The 16103-nt window shown below is 39.9% G+C and overlaps 1 protein-coding gene across 1 annotated transcript; it reads right to left on the minus strand.

Annotated features, from left to right (window-relative positions):
• Positions 1–9230: 9230 nt before the first annotated feature.
• Positions 9231–15376, minus strand: LOC136695548 (uncharacterized). Its single transcript, XM_066669674.1, has 5 exons — positions 15321–15376; positions 13303–13371; positions 12228–12593; positions 12016–12054; positions 9231–11325 (listed from the first exon to the last, which is right to left on the minus strand). The coding sequence occupies exons 2-5, from the start codon at positions 13355–13357 to the stop codon at positions 11153–11155; spliced, it is 633 nt and encodes a 210-aa protein (XP_066525771.1). The 5' UTR covers positions 13358–13371; positions 15321–15376; the 3' UTR covers positions 9231–11152.
• Between the last annotated feature and the right edge of the window lie 727 nt (positions 15377–16103).

Here is a 16103-nt window from a genome sequence, read left to right on the forward strand (position 1 = left end):
GTGAGGAGTGTGGTGTATTCTCTCTGTGTCTGCGTGGGTTTCCTCCGGGTGCTCCGGTTTCCTCCCACAGTCCAAAAACACACGTTGGTAGGTGGATTGGTGACTCAAAAGTGACCATAGGTGTGAGTGTGTGAATGAATAAGTGTGTTGCCCTGTGAAGCACTGGCGCCCCGTCTAGGGTGTGTTCCCGTCTTGCGTCCAATGATTCCAGGCAGGCTCTGGACCCACCACGACCCTGAACTAGATAAGGGTTACAGATAATGAATGAATAATTCAAATATTCAAAATTCAGTTTCAAAAAGGTATGTCAATGATTTAGCTCCAGAGAACCCCTGTGTGACACATTCAGTTGGAAATCTTCAGTGTATCACTGAAGCTGTCTACACTAGCAGTGTTAATTTTAAGAAGTAACCTAATAAAATCCTGTAAGCTGTTCAGCTTCTACCCCTTAAAGAAGAATAAACACTAGAGTTCTGCACAAAGGTAACACCATGCAGTAGCTGAAATAAGGCAAATCTTCTGATGTTTGTTTTTCTTTGAATTTGTTTTACTTTTTCCACAAACTATTTTATTTAATTTGTTTTAGTGCAAACACAGATCAGATTCAGCTCGGACGAATTTATCAACTCAACTGAATAAAACAACTCTGAAATAACAGCCATTGATCACATAAGGCTTTATTTCTGATTCCTAACTTTAAAAACCACAGTTGTAAAAGGTCCACTGATGCTCTGTGGGTTTGTTTGGTCAGATCTGGTCAGGTCCACTTCCTGAAGAAAGAAAACACAACATGAACATCTACAGCAGTTTAAATGATAACTGAATTAACTACAGCACGGTGTTGATCAGAGTGTTTCTGACCTTCTCAACTGACCACACTTCACTGAAGCTCTGACCTTAAAGAAAAGAAATAATAATTCACCAATCACTGCACACACAGAACAAACACTGCCCTCTTCCCCTCAGTATTGTTCTAAGGAGCCCCTAAAGTGGCCTCAAAATACTACTTTGTGGCCTCAATATATTATTTCTTGGCCTCAAATTACTATTTTTGTGGCCTCAGTATATAACTTTGTGCCCTCAAAATACTATTCAATGGCCCCAAAATACTATTTTGTGGCCTCTATATATTACTTAATGGACTCTAGATATTATTTAATTGCCTCAAAATACTATTTTGTGGCCTCAGAGTACTATTTCATGGCCTCAAAGTCCTATTTTGTGGCCTCAATATATTACTTAGTGGCCTCAAAATATTATTTTGTGGCCACGACTTATTAAAAAAAAACACACCATGTCACCTTAGGGGCTCCGTACAGTTCTGTATACATTTAAACAGATTTTTCTGTTTAAAGTTTCTGCAAAAGAGCTTTTGTTTAGCCAATCAGGTGAGAGTGGTCAGAGCTTAACACTTCTCCTTAGACAGAGTGAGGAAACATGTCTTTGTCAGAGAAGGTGTACATGCTTGGAAAAGAACAGTAAACTCTACTACTGTTATGTTAGCTAGAATGCTAGCAGATGCACTCATTTTGAGTGATGGAAAGTTAAAGCCATCCAACCCACAGTCCATGTAGCAAGTGGGACAAATTAAAATGGTGGAACTGAGTCAAGCATAAGCCAGAAATCTTTAGCAATCTGTCTTAGTCACTTCAGGTGTCTAATAGTTGTGTTATAAGGATTGTCCTGATAGTGTTACACAATTACTCTTCCTAAAACATACTTCAGCATCTGCTGAGGGACTGCTTTCATCACACATAGAGTACATGAAGGTCTTTAATCAGAAACTTCTCACCTTGTGCCTTGTAACAGAACACAGCTAAGAAGATGATGCTCGTCTGGACCAAACAAACAGACATTAGGATTATGTTTATGGTCCAGTGAAACTCTGGGCTTGAAGCATTAGGGGAAACAAGACACTCTGGAGAAACTGTGTGAAGTGAGGAATCTGTGGATTGTGGAGAAATGGGAGATGATTCAATGTTTGTTTGTGTCAGCAGAAGAATATTGCACTGCAGTTTTAACTGATTTCACATTAAATCACAAGACGCACTAGAAGCCATCACCTTGTTTTGGTGAATATCAGTTGCTTAGTGATTTAGTTTTTAAGTAAACAGGCACTATAATGGCATCAGAATCAGAGACATCCACAGGGATGCTTTCTTTATAAAGCAAATAAATATATTAAATAAAAATATATTAATGTATGGGCGTCACGATGATGCAGCTGGTAGTGTCTCAGTCACAGTTCCAGGGACCTGGAGGTTGTGGGTTCGAATCCTGCTCCGGGTGACTGTCTGTGAGGAGTGTGGTGTGTTCTCCCTGTGTCTGCGTGGGTTTCCTCCGGGTGACTGTCTGTGAGGAGTGTGGTGTGTTCTCCCTGTGTCTGTGTGGGTTTCCTCCGGGTGACTGTCTGTGAGGAGTGTGGTGTGTTCTCCCTGTGTCTGTGTGGGTTTCCTCCGGGTGACTGTCTGTGAGGAGTGTGGTGTGTTCTCCCTGTGTCTGCGTGGGTTTCCTCCGGGTGACTGTCTGTGAGGAGTTTGGTGTTTTCTCCCTGTGTCTGCGTGGGTTTCCTCTGGGTGACTGTCTGTGAGGACTGTGGTGTGTTCTCCCTGTGTCTGCGTGGGTTTCCTCCGGGTGACTGTCTGTGAGGAGTGGGGTGTGTTCTCCCTGTGTCTGCGTGGGTTTCCTAAGGGTGACTGTCTGTGAGGAGTGTGGTGTGTTCTCCCTGTGTCTGCGGGGTTTCCTCCGTGTGTTACATTTTCCTTCCACAGTCCAAAAACACACGTTGGTGGGTGGATTGGCAACTCAAAAGGGTCTGAGTGTGTGTTGCCCTGTGAAGGACTGGCGCCTCCTCCAGGGTGTCTTCCCGCCTTGTGCCCAGTGATTCTGGGTAGGCTCTGGACCCAAGGCCCAACTGGATAAGGGTTACAGAAAATGAATGAATATTAATGTATATTTACTCATTCACAAATTCCCCTTCCTTTGGAACAGTATTTTCTGCAAGGAAAGATCAATAGTTTTGAGTTTCTTAGAAAAAAAAACAGCTAAAAAATATCGTCAGTGCAAATAAACAATATTTACAATATTTACTTTCACTTTCAGTCTAAGTAAGTCCTTTCATATCTATTACATTTGGGATAATTATGACAATCCACCATTAAAAACTGTGCAATTTTTCCTGTGTGAGTAAATGAGTGACTGAAAGTTTAAGGATGCAGGTTTAGAGCTGAGGAAATGTTTACAAACACAAAAAAACAGTCATTAATAGATACTAAAGGTGTAGCACTAACCTGTGAATCTCAGTCTGATGGCGTTTCCAAACTGCAGCAGTGGCCCTAGTCCTCGTCCTCCGCAGTGGAACAGCCCCAGATCAGTCTCAGTAACACCGTAAATATCTAAACTGATCGACCCACTGCTTTCAGCTCCATCAAAGTGACTTTCATCCACATTATAAAGAAGAAAAAACTCTTTATTCACTTTCCCTCTTTCAGCTGATAGCAGCATCTTCATCTTCATCTCCTCTGAGCTCTGGTGAAACCATGAGAGCTCATTCTCCACAGTGATGTTACAGGGCAGAGTGATGTTTTCTCCGGGGTGGACGTATCTGAGGTCAGCTGAAGTGTTCTGAAGAAAACACGGTCTAAAATTTCCTGAAGGAATGAGAGGGAAAAGCATAATTTCTTCAAACAGAAAAGCAGCAGATGGTGTTTTATTGTGGGTAACATCACAACAGACTAGGGGTTGATTCCCAGCTCAGTCAGGAACATCACACCATATATGCCACTGTCCACAGACAAGATTCCTAAAGCTTTTACATGTAATTCAATGTTTCAATATTTGTGTCCTCCAAATTTGCTTCTGAAAAGGAGTTTTTGATCCCACGTTAGCTGCAGTTATAAACTCTTCATACTGGAGCATTTGATTGTATTCAGACAATAGGGTAGTGATGTTCAATACCACTGATTTCCTGTCCGATCTAATACCAAGTAAAAATCAGGCTGGTATCAGTGATAATGATCTGATCATATCTTCATATGTAATTCACTTTAAATGGTCAATCCTTTAGGAAACATTACCTGAATAAATGCAGGTTTTTTTTGTCTGTGTGAGATTATCTCAGTGAAAAGCATTATTACTCCAAGCTGAACTCATGCAGCTATTGATTGAAGCATATATTTATTTTGTTACTTATTTCATAACCATATTTATTCATTTGAACAACTCCAACAGCAGCAGCACTGCTTAGTGTCGTTTAAAGCTCCACATTTTCTCCCTCTGTAAGTGGATAGTGCCTGTCTGCAGCACTGAAGAACTCCACTTGACACTGAAGAGAGAAAGAGGTGAAATAGCTCCACACATGACTCTGTTTACATTGTGTCTACAGACTGAGTGCACTTATGCATGACTCACTTACTCAGGTGGAAGAAAAAGAAGTTCCCACCAACTGTGTATCATTTAGACAAGATCTCAGCAGTTTAATTACTTTCCACTGTGTTCCTGTTAATGATATACATTACCTCAAATGACTGAAGTATCAAAAGTATCTATTTTTTTTATTTGAGAATAGATTTTAGAGCATAAAGATCTGGTATTGGAGGCATCTGTATTTCTGGATCAGTTCTGGATCTCAATCATCACTCCAGCTCATGCTAACGTTACTGGATGGAGCTTCATTTCTCCAGAGAACAGTGTTCCACAGACTAATGCTTGAGGGATTTACCACCCTGTAACCCACACATAGCATTGGGTGTGTTGACCTTATTTTTATTTATTTTTTTAAGCTGCTCCATATTTACCCACTTCCTGCTATTGTAGTGAGAATGTGGTTTAATTTGTAATAAGAAATTTGACTTTCTTTAATATTAGAATTTAGACTGGTCACTTTCAGAGATGTCTCTCAGATTGGAATCTGAGGTAGCACCCAGAGGGTCGTAAAAAAACGTTACAGGCCAATCAATAGGTGTCAAGACAAGAATTTTTGGTGAAGGCAGAGACATATTCAATAATCAAATTATGCTCTCTGTAAAACTGCTTAATCAAGAACTTTTCAAAACATGGAATTTAAACCTTAATTGTAAACAGTTTAAAGTTGCATATGGGATACGACTGTATAAAATTAATTCCAGTTGGACAATCAAAAATTGAATTACAATTATATGTTTAAAATTACCTTTTGTATGAACTTCATTTAGGAACCACCAAGATTTTCACATACTATGTGTGTTATTTGGTTAAGAATTATATTAACATGGTTTTGTCTGAATGATATTACTTTGTGTGAACATAATCTTTTATACTGCATGAGCATGATTCAGAAATCTTGGACAACAGGCGATTCAACAGGAATTTTCCTTAAGTCTTTGTCTTGTCAAGTGTCATAAATTATGTGATGTCACTACTCCAGGAAGGCTCTGGTCTGAAGAATGTCCAATCAGCATTAGGACAGGGCAACTCTCAATCCCTGAGGACCAATCAAGACTTCAAGGCAGAGTTCCTAAAGCCTGGGTTTAAAAATCAGTGGCGCGAAAACATTCGCTTTCTTTGGCTCTTTAACAGTTCCGAGAAGAGAAGAGAAAAACTGAACAAAGAAAAGAAAATTGGAAAAAAGGAACAAGAGAAGTTTCCCTTGGGAATCTTGGACTCCCATTTTGGGAGTACAGCCCTGCAGAGATGAAGTGAGAGGAGAATTTACTTCAATTAAGTTTAGAGCCGTTGCCTCGTGGCAATAGGAAATCACAGCCCAAGTTTTATTTTTGTTTCTATTATCAAATTTAAAAAGCTATAATTCAATCCAACAAAGCTCAAATCCAAGCCCCAAGCATGAAAGAGACCTCTGACCTCTGAACCATGAACTTTGAGCTTCAGGATCATGATGGAAAATCCCCACATGCTCCCTCAGAATGATCACCTTCTGAGGTGGCGTCTATGAGCAAAGGCCCAGGAGAGACCTTCATGAACGTGGCACGCACATGGAAGCAGACCCTGCGAATGAGAATCTCCACCATCTCCAATTCAGTGATGTTGATTTTATTTTTTTAAAGATAAACGGCTAAAATTAGCTGTTTGTTTATTGTGATTTCTTGCTCTTTGTTTTTAGTTTGGCCTTCACCCCACAGTTGAAAATCTTCAAAGGCTACAAAGGCAAAATATACTGAACTTCTGAGAGAGAGCAACAAGCGAGATAGAAACCTAAAGGACTGAAATGGAATTTAGACTACTTATGGACTAGATTGTGAGTGAAATAGTTGTGTTCTTCTGTGCTAAATAGAGGAGAATATATGTGCTGTTTGTTATTTCTTAATGTATTATTGTTATATATAAAAGTCCTGGACAAATGGAATGCCTTGTTGTTATTTTTATATATACACCATAGCAGTCTGCATATTGACACACACATGTTTTAGTTGAAGGAGAACTCCCAAGTTCTCAAAAAAGTGCCAAGGTGGGCTAAGGAGGATAAAAGTTTGAATACCTCTTACTTAAAGGAACAAGCAACAAATGTGGCCACTCTGAACAGGGCTGTTTAGACAGGAGGAGAATCCTGCTGTGGGTTTTTGACCAAAGCAAATGTGTAGGTGGCTGAACTAAAGTTCATTCATGTGAAAATGTCTCTTGAATGCGACATTCATGATTGTGATCAAAAAACACTTTTTATAGAATTCAGATGCTCTGAAAACCAGTCTAATGTGTTTACGAAGCCCCAGTATCTGTAACTGAGTTTAAAAAAAACCAAAACTCTCATCTGCCTGCCATTCAGTCAGTGTCTGTGTCTCTCTCTCATTCTCTATCCTTCTCATTTCCGGAAGTGCTACTAAACTAAACATCTCATTACAAATGAGTTTCTCATTCATTCAAACAGTGAATAAAAACTTTAACTTACAAATAAGTAAAAACATCAGCTTCATATCAACAAGTCATTTTTTCCTCCTCAAACATACTGTTCCACTTTATATGGTGCTTCTGGATGTAAACAACCAGACAGTTTCTCCACAACCAGAGCTCTTCTTTATATCAGTGAATGTACTGTGAACTCACCCAACATCAGCTGGAGGATGAACACAGACCAGAGCTTGTCCATTCTTCTCAGAGATTCTTCACCAGACCCTCGTGTAGATTTACTGATGCCCTGCACAATGTCACACAACTCTGAACTGATGGAGCATTTTGCCACACTCCCCACATCCTGTTCTTAAAGTGGTCAGCAACCTGTGAATAAATACAAGCAGCATGTTCAAAAATAATATCTGCTGGAACAGAAAGGTCTCACACCTTAATGCAGCGTCCCACCATGAGACACACAGATAAACACACATTTCACCGTCTCAGGTAGAGTTCTGCTCAGAATCACTAACTACAACTCAGAACCTTCCAGTCATCTTCAGTCATCACACAATACAGATCACATGTGATAATGAGCCACACTAAATATGTGTGTAAATAATGTGATGTGTATCAAGTCAACATAACATTATTTAACTTGGTGCAGAGCTTTGTCAGTGTCTCAACCTGATCTGAAGTTATCCTAACTCAGGTGTGAGCAGCCCAAATTTAAGAAGGACCTTTTTCAAGTTTAAATAAATTCATCTCCAGTTTTAGGTTCTTTCTTGTAAATATGTCTCAATGTCTCTTCCTGTGCTTGAGTGATAGCATTTTGCATATTTTAGTGTGGTGGGAAGTTAAAACTCACATAATACAAACCTAATTGTAGGGCCCACCTCACTCTCTTCCTACCTGCAACCAAAACCTTCCTGTAATCAACTCATCTTTTAATATGTAATAACGTCCTACACCTACCCACTAAAGTTGCTGAGGTTTTTGATCCAATCAGCAAACAGCTAAACCTAACACCTAAGGTTACTCCTTAGGCCCACTCCATTCCTTTCATCTGTGAGCTTTAGGTGATACATCACCAGAGAAAACAACACAGCACCCCACTCACCTGCTCACCCCATGGAACTAAAACGCACCCCAGTGTTAGAAATTCAGCAGTAAGTGTCAGGAGACTGGAGTTTACTGACACATATGCAGAATCTTGTATGAGTACAGCTGGGTTTTCCCAGTCTAACATAGGGTAATCTAAAGTTTGGAGACCAGATGTTCAGATTCTGAGGTTTCTTCACATGCATGCAGAAAAGCATAGGCACAGCTTGGTCCTCAGTTTGTCTCCAGTTCCTTCTATGGCCAGTTCACACTGTACATGGGGCAATCCAATCTGTTTCTGTGTGTTGCCTTGTGAAGGACTGGCGCCCCCTCCAGGGTGTGTTCCTGCCTTGCACCCAATGATTCCAGGATTCTTTGGACCCACTGTGACCCTGAACTGGATAAGCACTTACAGACAATGAATGAATAAATGAATATTTCTTAATACTTTTCCTGTGGTTTCCTCACCTGTTTACAAAGAGCAGGCCTCATTTGCTCTTGGTGTTTGCTTTCTTCTTTGTTTTGTTTGGTTTGCTTAAGTGTATACTGGTCTTATTGGTTTTAGTTTATTTGTTTAGTTGTTGTTGTCATAATTGACTAGTGTCCTTTTGAGTTTATTTGTGCAGGAATTTCCAGTCTCTATTTTCAATTTGTTTTTTTTTTTTTGTTTTTTTTTTGAGGTATGTGTCTTATTTTCTTTACTAATTGTGGCAGCTAGCTTATGGCACACTCGTTTAGTATACAGTAATTTGGACTGATCTTATTATTGAATGTTGATTTATTCATTTAATAGCTTATTAAATTTGTGGTGGTATGATTAGTGTTTTAGGGCAATGTTTGAATGTGTGAACCATTGAAAAAAAATCAAGCCTTTCCAAAATTAGAATTGATTGTGGACAACGGGTCTCTGTCTCCAACAAATGAACCTGGGTTCCATTCTATTAATGGCTAGTATTTACTTGTCATTTTCTGAGGTGAAATTCCTCATAATAAGATTTTAATTAAGGGGCATTTCTTTATAACATTTTTAGTGGGTATCATCCCTCTATTGACCATTGGGGCTTGGTGATTTAATGGGTATAAGGTAAGCCGCGTCACATAAACATAGTAAACAGAGTAATTCACGATTAAAAAGGACCTTCCTGAATGTTTCAGCCAGATTCGTGAACGCTGTGTAAACACCAGATTTATTAGTAGAACCTTTGAGTGTCAGTGAATAAAAAGTGACTCTGTGTGCACTCCTGGACTGAGGAATCAGTAGAAGAACAGATCTGTTCTGACATGAAATCAACATTTTATTGGAGGTCACATTTCACAGTATTGTAACTTAGTGCTGTGCAAAAGATTCATATTAATACACATTGTTACAGTAAATAGTGATGTACTGTACAAATGTGATGATTTAATACATAAAACACATGAACAGGCTGGTAATTAATGAGTAGTCATTTACAGAGAACATTTTGTATTGGCCTAAACTTACACAAGTAAAACACACAGTAATCCCATTCATACAGTAGCTGAGAGTGTGGCCTGAGTAATATCATGATTCCTGGCCTGAACAACCGCTCCATTCCGCAGTTACCCGCCTGAGATAAAACGAAACCATTACAAACTAATTCCCAGATATCTACTTATTCACAGAACTTTACATTAGACCAATGGTCATATACAAAAAAAAGCAGAGAAATAACACTTATTTGGACTTTGATTTATGAACGTATCTTTTGTTTATTTTGTTGTTGGAATACCTCACAGAGCAAAGCTGAACTCTCACAGAAAGACCTTCAACAGAAAGACCTTCACACATCATCATTAAACATTGTGCTCTTACAGCCATCTCCCACATGCTTTGCTTTAAAGACTGAGATCACTCTTAGTCTGGGTCCTCCCCCTCCACCTCTCGGTCCTGAGAGGCTTTACCAGGAGATGGAGCTTCAGAGAGTTTGGGTCTTTAAACCACTCAAGCCTCTCTACCTCGACAAGATGGCGATCCCCAGAGAGGGTCTTTAAAGCAATACAGGAGACCTTTACTGTTTCCTCACAAACTGTCAGCACCAGTGTGACCTCAAACACCTCATTCTTCTGTGATCTACCTGCACAGATATCTGTCCTCACTGAACAGTGTGAGGATCACTGTCCAGTCCAACTGCCTCTGATCAGATCTGTGCTTGTTTCAGGCCCAATTTCATGCAGCTTTTCAAATGGATGCTTGAACCGATGGGAAATAAACTGTAAATGGTTTATGTCTAACCTTTTAGCATTGGTTCTAAACAGAACAGAAAAGGTTCTTCTGCTGTTACAGGCTTTACATCGTAAAGAAAACATGATAAAGATTAAAACAATTTAAAATGATACAATAAAAGAAAAGAACTAAAGTGCCACAAGTGAGAATAAAAAGTGCAGAATATTTTAAACTGAGCTGTAGCTGCTCAAACAGGAATGTTTTCAGTCTTGATTTAAAAGTGTCTAATGTCGGGGCTCTTCTAATGTTCTCAGACAGCTGGTTCCATTTAAGAGCATCACAGGAGCTAAATGCTGCCTCTCCATGTTTAGTTTTGACCTGAGGCAGGATTAACTCTAGTTCCTAAAGATCTGAGAGCTCTGCTCGGCTCAACAACTACAAAGTAGTTCCTGCCTTCCAGGTAAGAAACAAACCACTTGAGGACTGTTCCTGAGAGTCCAACCCAGTTTGTGATTCTATCTATAAGAATCTTATGGTCAATGGTATCAAAGGTAGCACTAAGGTCAAGAAGTAATAGAAGAGATACCTTTCCAGCCTGTGTATTTAAGCGGATGTCATTAATTACCTTGATTAGAGCAGTCTCAGTGCTGTGATTAAACCGGAACCCGGACTGGAATTTGTCTAGGCTACTGTTAATGGACAAGAAACTAGTGATTTACCTGAAAACTATTTTCTCAATGATTTTGCCAAGGAACGGTAAATTAAAACTGATCTGTAGTTACTTATCAGAGATTACTCTAAATGATTTTTTTAAGAGGCTTTACAACTGCAGTTTTTAAGAGCTCATAAGTCTGTATAGAACCATGGTCTTGACTGAAGAATCCAGTGGCGGTTCTACATTTTACTCACACCATTGCGTGCTGCCTCATGCCTGATGCCGCTCTGGGGGGCTGTTCATGTGTCCCACACCCAAATCCACCACTGGAAGATCCCTTAAAATGACGTCATTATTAAGGGTATAGTAAATGCAGAAGAGTGCTTTGCACATCAGTCCGACTGAGGGGGTGAGTCCAGGTGGGAAACTGACGTCGGTGCATAATTTCCTCGGGCCTCATTTGCAAAGTAGGTCCCTGCTTTAAATTTCCACAAGAGTCCGAGTGAAAGGAGGATGAGGACGAGTGCGACGATGACAAAGACAGTGATGATCACTCCTGTATGACCTACAGAAAAAGAGATGATTTAAGAGTGATGTTCAGTTCTTTGATACAGATGTAGGAGAACACTGAACACATTCAGTACACACTACAGCTCTGTCTCTCTTTACAATGAGGGAGAGATCTGCAGAGTTAAGGCTCTTAAGGTGGTATTGTTGAGTTGTACATGGTATACTTTGTGAACTGTGCAGGTATCACTCCTTTACTGCATTAACTGATAGTCGATGTTTGATGATAAACCAGATTTAAAAGGAGTGAACACTTTGCTGGTGTAACATTGTCCACAGGTGGCTGAGGGACTGGGTGAGGGTGTGAAATTGTCCACTGGTGTGAGTGAGTGAATGACTGGGTGATTGTGTGAATGACTGGGTGATTGTGTGGTGCTTAGTGATGGACTAGCACACTAGAGGCTATTACACGCACACACGTTGTCAGTGATAGAGTAGCTTCATTTTATAATCAGATTTTATTGAACATGGAGAGAAAGATGGTTCCACAACACAGACAAATTAATAAAGCATTAGACTGCTCTACAATAAATAAGAGGAAGTTAAAAATCTACAGAGTTTCTCACGTTCTCAAATGTTTGTAAATGTATGAGTTCAAGAACAATGTTACCTTTAACACTAACCTATATAACAATCCCCTTGTTGTAGTCTAATTACAATGAAATAAATAAGTAATGTATTGACTTACTTCCTGAATCACTGCTTTCATTGTTGGGAGTCTCAGGAGCTGTGAAAAACAGTGAAAAGAGAAACAATGAGCTCCTCGTTCATGGTCAGGTGTATCATTGTAATAAGAAGAATAAATACAAAGAGCCTCAAATATTTAAGTTCTAAATCAAATTCAGTGAAATCATGAATCATTCTCTGTTTAACTGTAGAAATCATGCCCAATCTCCTCACCATCAACGGAGAGTTCCACACGGTGAAGGAAGACACGTTTAGGTGCGAGAGCTCTCTTGCTTCGTTTCACCACCAGGTAACTTTCATAGACCCCTGCGTCCTCAGCGCTAACGTTATTCAACACCAGAGAACAGTTCCCCTTCAGCAGTTGATCTTCTGGAACGTCCACACGACCTTCATACCCCTCGCCCTGATACAGCTTCTCTCCCTGTCTCTCAAACACTGTCTCAGAAATGATGCGCCACCTCACATGAGGACTCTGACTGGACGACTGTATTTTGGTCACATTTCTCCAGTCACAAGGAAGAACAGCTGAGGAACCCACTGTGGCAGTGATGTTGATTTGAGGTTGTGCAGATACAGGGCCTGTGTAAAATATAAAATATAAAGCATAAGCAAATGTCAAGTGATTCTGAGGTAGTCACTAAATATCAAAGGAGGTCTCACCAGGTTGTTACTATGGTTTTGCTGATGGTTGCTAGGGTGTTGCTAGGTGTTTCTTATAGGGTTTCTAGGGTGTTACTGTGATATCCTAGGTGGTTGTTAATGACAGTATAGTGTTCCAGGTGGTTGATAAGATATAGCTAATAAGTTGCTATCGTGCCCATGTTTGTAGCCAGGGTGTTGCTTGGTGCTTGCTGTGGTATTTCAAAGGAGGATACAGTGCACCAGGGATGTTTTAGGTGGGTCCTAGTGTGTTATATCTCATGTACTTTCTGTAGTGTTCCAGGTCACTCCGAGTGTGTTGGCATGTATCTCCCAGCAACATCACCCTATCAAACACCTACAATATTTTAGAAACTTTCTGGTATAACAAAAATACACAATACCCAAAGCAACCACATAAGATCACAGTAAACACATTTGAGGGTGTCTCTGTAACTACCTGGAATAAAAGGACAGTCACCTAGAATACTACCCCAACAGAGAACAACCACCAAAGAACAGCCAAACAACTGTCTGTCACTCATGTGTAATACATAGCCACTGCAAAGCAACTCCAAAGTATCTAACTGGAACAGCAGAGTAACCACCTGTCAACGCCTTAACAACCACCTACCACTAGTTGTTTTACCTGTGCATGTGATGAGTGACAGGATGAAAACCCAAAGGTGGCTGATCATGTTCATCACTGGATGAGTCACTGAAAACAAAAGTCATAAAAAACTCTGACGTTTTCTAAAAAGAATAATTAAATTATATAACAAAGTAACGTATACAGCAGGAGTAATACATTATAATTCATTAAGGTCCAGTTAGAGAAATGTTCTCAAGCCAAGGTCCAGAACATAATGTACAACCTCCTTTGTGCCATACCCTGTATATTGGAGTATATACACCCCTGGGGGGTGTAACAGGGCAACAACATTTTAACGTTATTCATAAATTAACAAAGCAGTTAAAGTGCAATAACAGTTACAGACGTGCTAGTATACAACATCATATATAAACAGTGAGATCACCAGCCCCGCTCCCGCTGGGAATCAAAGATCAATAAATGATCATCGTCCAGTGTTATAAAAATACACTGATATTTCGTGAATTATGTGCTCTTTGTGGTGTTTGGACGCTTTGAGGAACTTACACGATGGGTTGAGTGTAGAGTCGACTCATTGGACGAATCGGTTCGTTCACGAATCAAGTGCAAATTCAAATCAATGTTTCAAAACATTAGCCTTTTCTGAAAACGTGTTCTTGTCTGTACTCGTGTTCTCGGGAAACGTCATCAGTCTCAGCTGTTCCATTTAAAATCCACATTCGGCCAAGTACGGTTCAATACTGTGACCATATCTGAGCTTTCAAAAAGAGGACACATGGGGCAGGCTGACAGCACAATTGCTTCCATAACCATGTAACTGTGTGACGGGTCACTGCTTCCTTGTTGTGGATGGAATGAAGAAGACCGGCTCAAGATATATCTCTCTCCCTCTGTGACTTTATTGTGCCTGTATACACAATCTCTTTCTCAGGTTATGTTTTCCGCAACTGCACATAAGCTCTCCAGCAATGCACAACCGCTACTGAGGTACATATTTACTCATGAATTTCATATTAAATGACAGTCTTGACTTTACAGTAACAGAGTCTAGTATTGTTTTTTTGTTGTTGTTTCTAAAATACAAACAACTTAACTATTACAATCACTTAACTGTGATCGTATAGTGAAATATAGAATTGCAACAGAGAGAGAGCGAAAGAGAAAGAGCGCGAAAGAGAGAGAGAGAGAGAAATTCACCAAACAAAATGTATTTTCCAACTTAAAGACAATACAACTACAACATACCTGTATATACACACATACACAATCTCTTTCTCAGGTTATGTTTCCGCAACTGCACATAAGCTCTACAAAAATAGGAGAAATTAAAAGTATTTAAACTTTAATTCCTAACTCATTGTTCAGCAGAGAGCAATTGGCGCCAAAATAAAAAAAAATGCCGCCGCCCACTTACAGCTCCGTAAGGGAATTAAAGTTTTTGATACAAAATGCATTAATACTCATCAAAACACAGCAAGTAAATGCTATAACTGATATTATACATCATGCTTGCAACAATCCACTCAATTATCACATATAGTTAATTAAAATGAGATTTTACGCAGAGCTTCTCTAACACGTCTTACCTCCAGCAATGCACAACCGCTACTGCGTTTTTTAAACGTTACTAAAAGCAATCACCATATTTTATCAACCAGAAGTACCAAGCATCGCTAGGATCCAGACATTAATTACTTATATTTCACATTTTCCACAATTATCCAGTAAAAATAATTATATCTCATATCGTATAAGTTCTGACCGATTAAACGTGCTGTATGCTTTAATTCAGTCCCCCCCTGGTTCAGCTTTAATCATCCGGAGAGTCGGAATGTTTTCTTCTAAAGTTAATGTTAAACAGAAAAACTGCGCAGATGTAACTGGATTAACTCAGAAAGTCAGTAACCGTCAGGTGTGTGTCCGTGTATTTGTGTCGTTATAGGGACAGAAGTGGCGACTTTCGGTGTTTTTTTTTTAATATAGAGCAGAAAGTGGAAAGGTTCGTGTGACACAGAAACGCTTCCAAATACGAATAAGAAACTATGATAAATTACCTTCACGACTTTCAACAGATTCCTGTTCGAGGCTCCAGTAAAACAGCCTCCGTAAACGGCGGTAAAGTTATAAACACAAGCAGGTGCGCGCGGGAAGTGTGCTCTGAGCTCCAAATCTTTCCTGTGGCAAACCCCTGTCTCAATTCTTACAATAAAACCCTAATCCCTTCCTAGAAGTGTGCACTTTATAACGCATGACGACGTTGTTGTAGGTGAGCAAAAAGGGCGCGAGGGATCTAGGAAAGATTTGGAGCTCAGAGCACACTTCCCGCGCGCACCTGCTTGTGCTTACGTCACTTTACCGCCGTTCACGGAGGCTGTTTTACTGGAGCCTCGAACAGAAATCTGTTGAAAGTCGTTAAGGTAATTTATCATAGTTTCTTATTCGTATTTGGAAGCGTTTCTGTGTCACACGAACCTTTCCACTTTCTGCTCTATATTTAAAAAAAAACACTGAAAGTCGCCCCCTCCAGGGTGTATTCCTGCCTTGCTCCCAATGATTCCAGGTAGGCTCTGGACCCACCGCGACCCTGAACTGGATAAGAGTTACAGATAATGAATGAATGAATGAAAGTCGCCACTTCTGTCCCTATAACGACACAAATACACGGACACACCTGACTGTTACAGCGTTCGATATTCGCCAGACATTCACCCACGAATATCCTGGTTATTAAAAAAAAACAAAATGTACACGCCAAATGACTATTTCAGTGCAATTACTACATATTGTGAACTTATTCACACACACTGGCGTTCAATGTTTTTACTGCTGTAAGATGT

This window comes from Hoplias malabaricus, chromosome 4, assembly GCF_029633855.1.
Source record: "Hoplias malabaricus isolate fHopMal1 chromosome 4, fHopMal1.hap1, whole genome shotgun sequence".
NCBI lineage: Eukaryota > Metazoa > Chordata > Actinopteri > Characiformes > Erythrinidae > Hoplias > Hoplias malabaricus.

Bases quoted from the DNA above. Each gene is read 5' to 3' on its own strand.
- LOC136695548 (XM_066669674.1), bottom strand. From the start codon at position 13,357: ATGAACATGATCAGCCACCTTTGGGTTTTCATCCTGTCACTCATCACA. The intron at 12,594-13,302 runs GTAAAACAACTA...TATTTTACACAG, and splicing joins GTCACTCATCACATGCACAG to GCCCTGTATCTGCACAACCT. The intron at 11,326-12,015 runs GTAAGTCAATAC...CTTTTTCTGTAG, and splicing joins TGAAAGCAGTGATTCAGGAA to GTCATACAGGAGTGATCATC.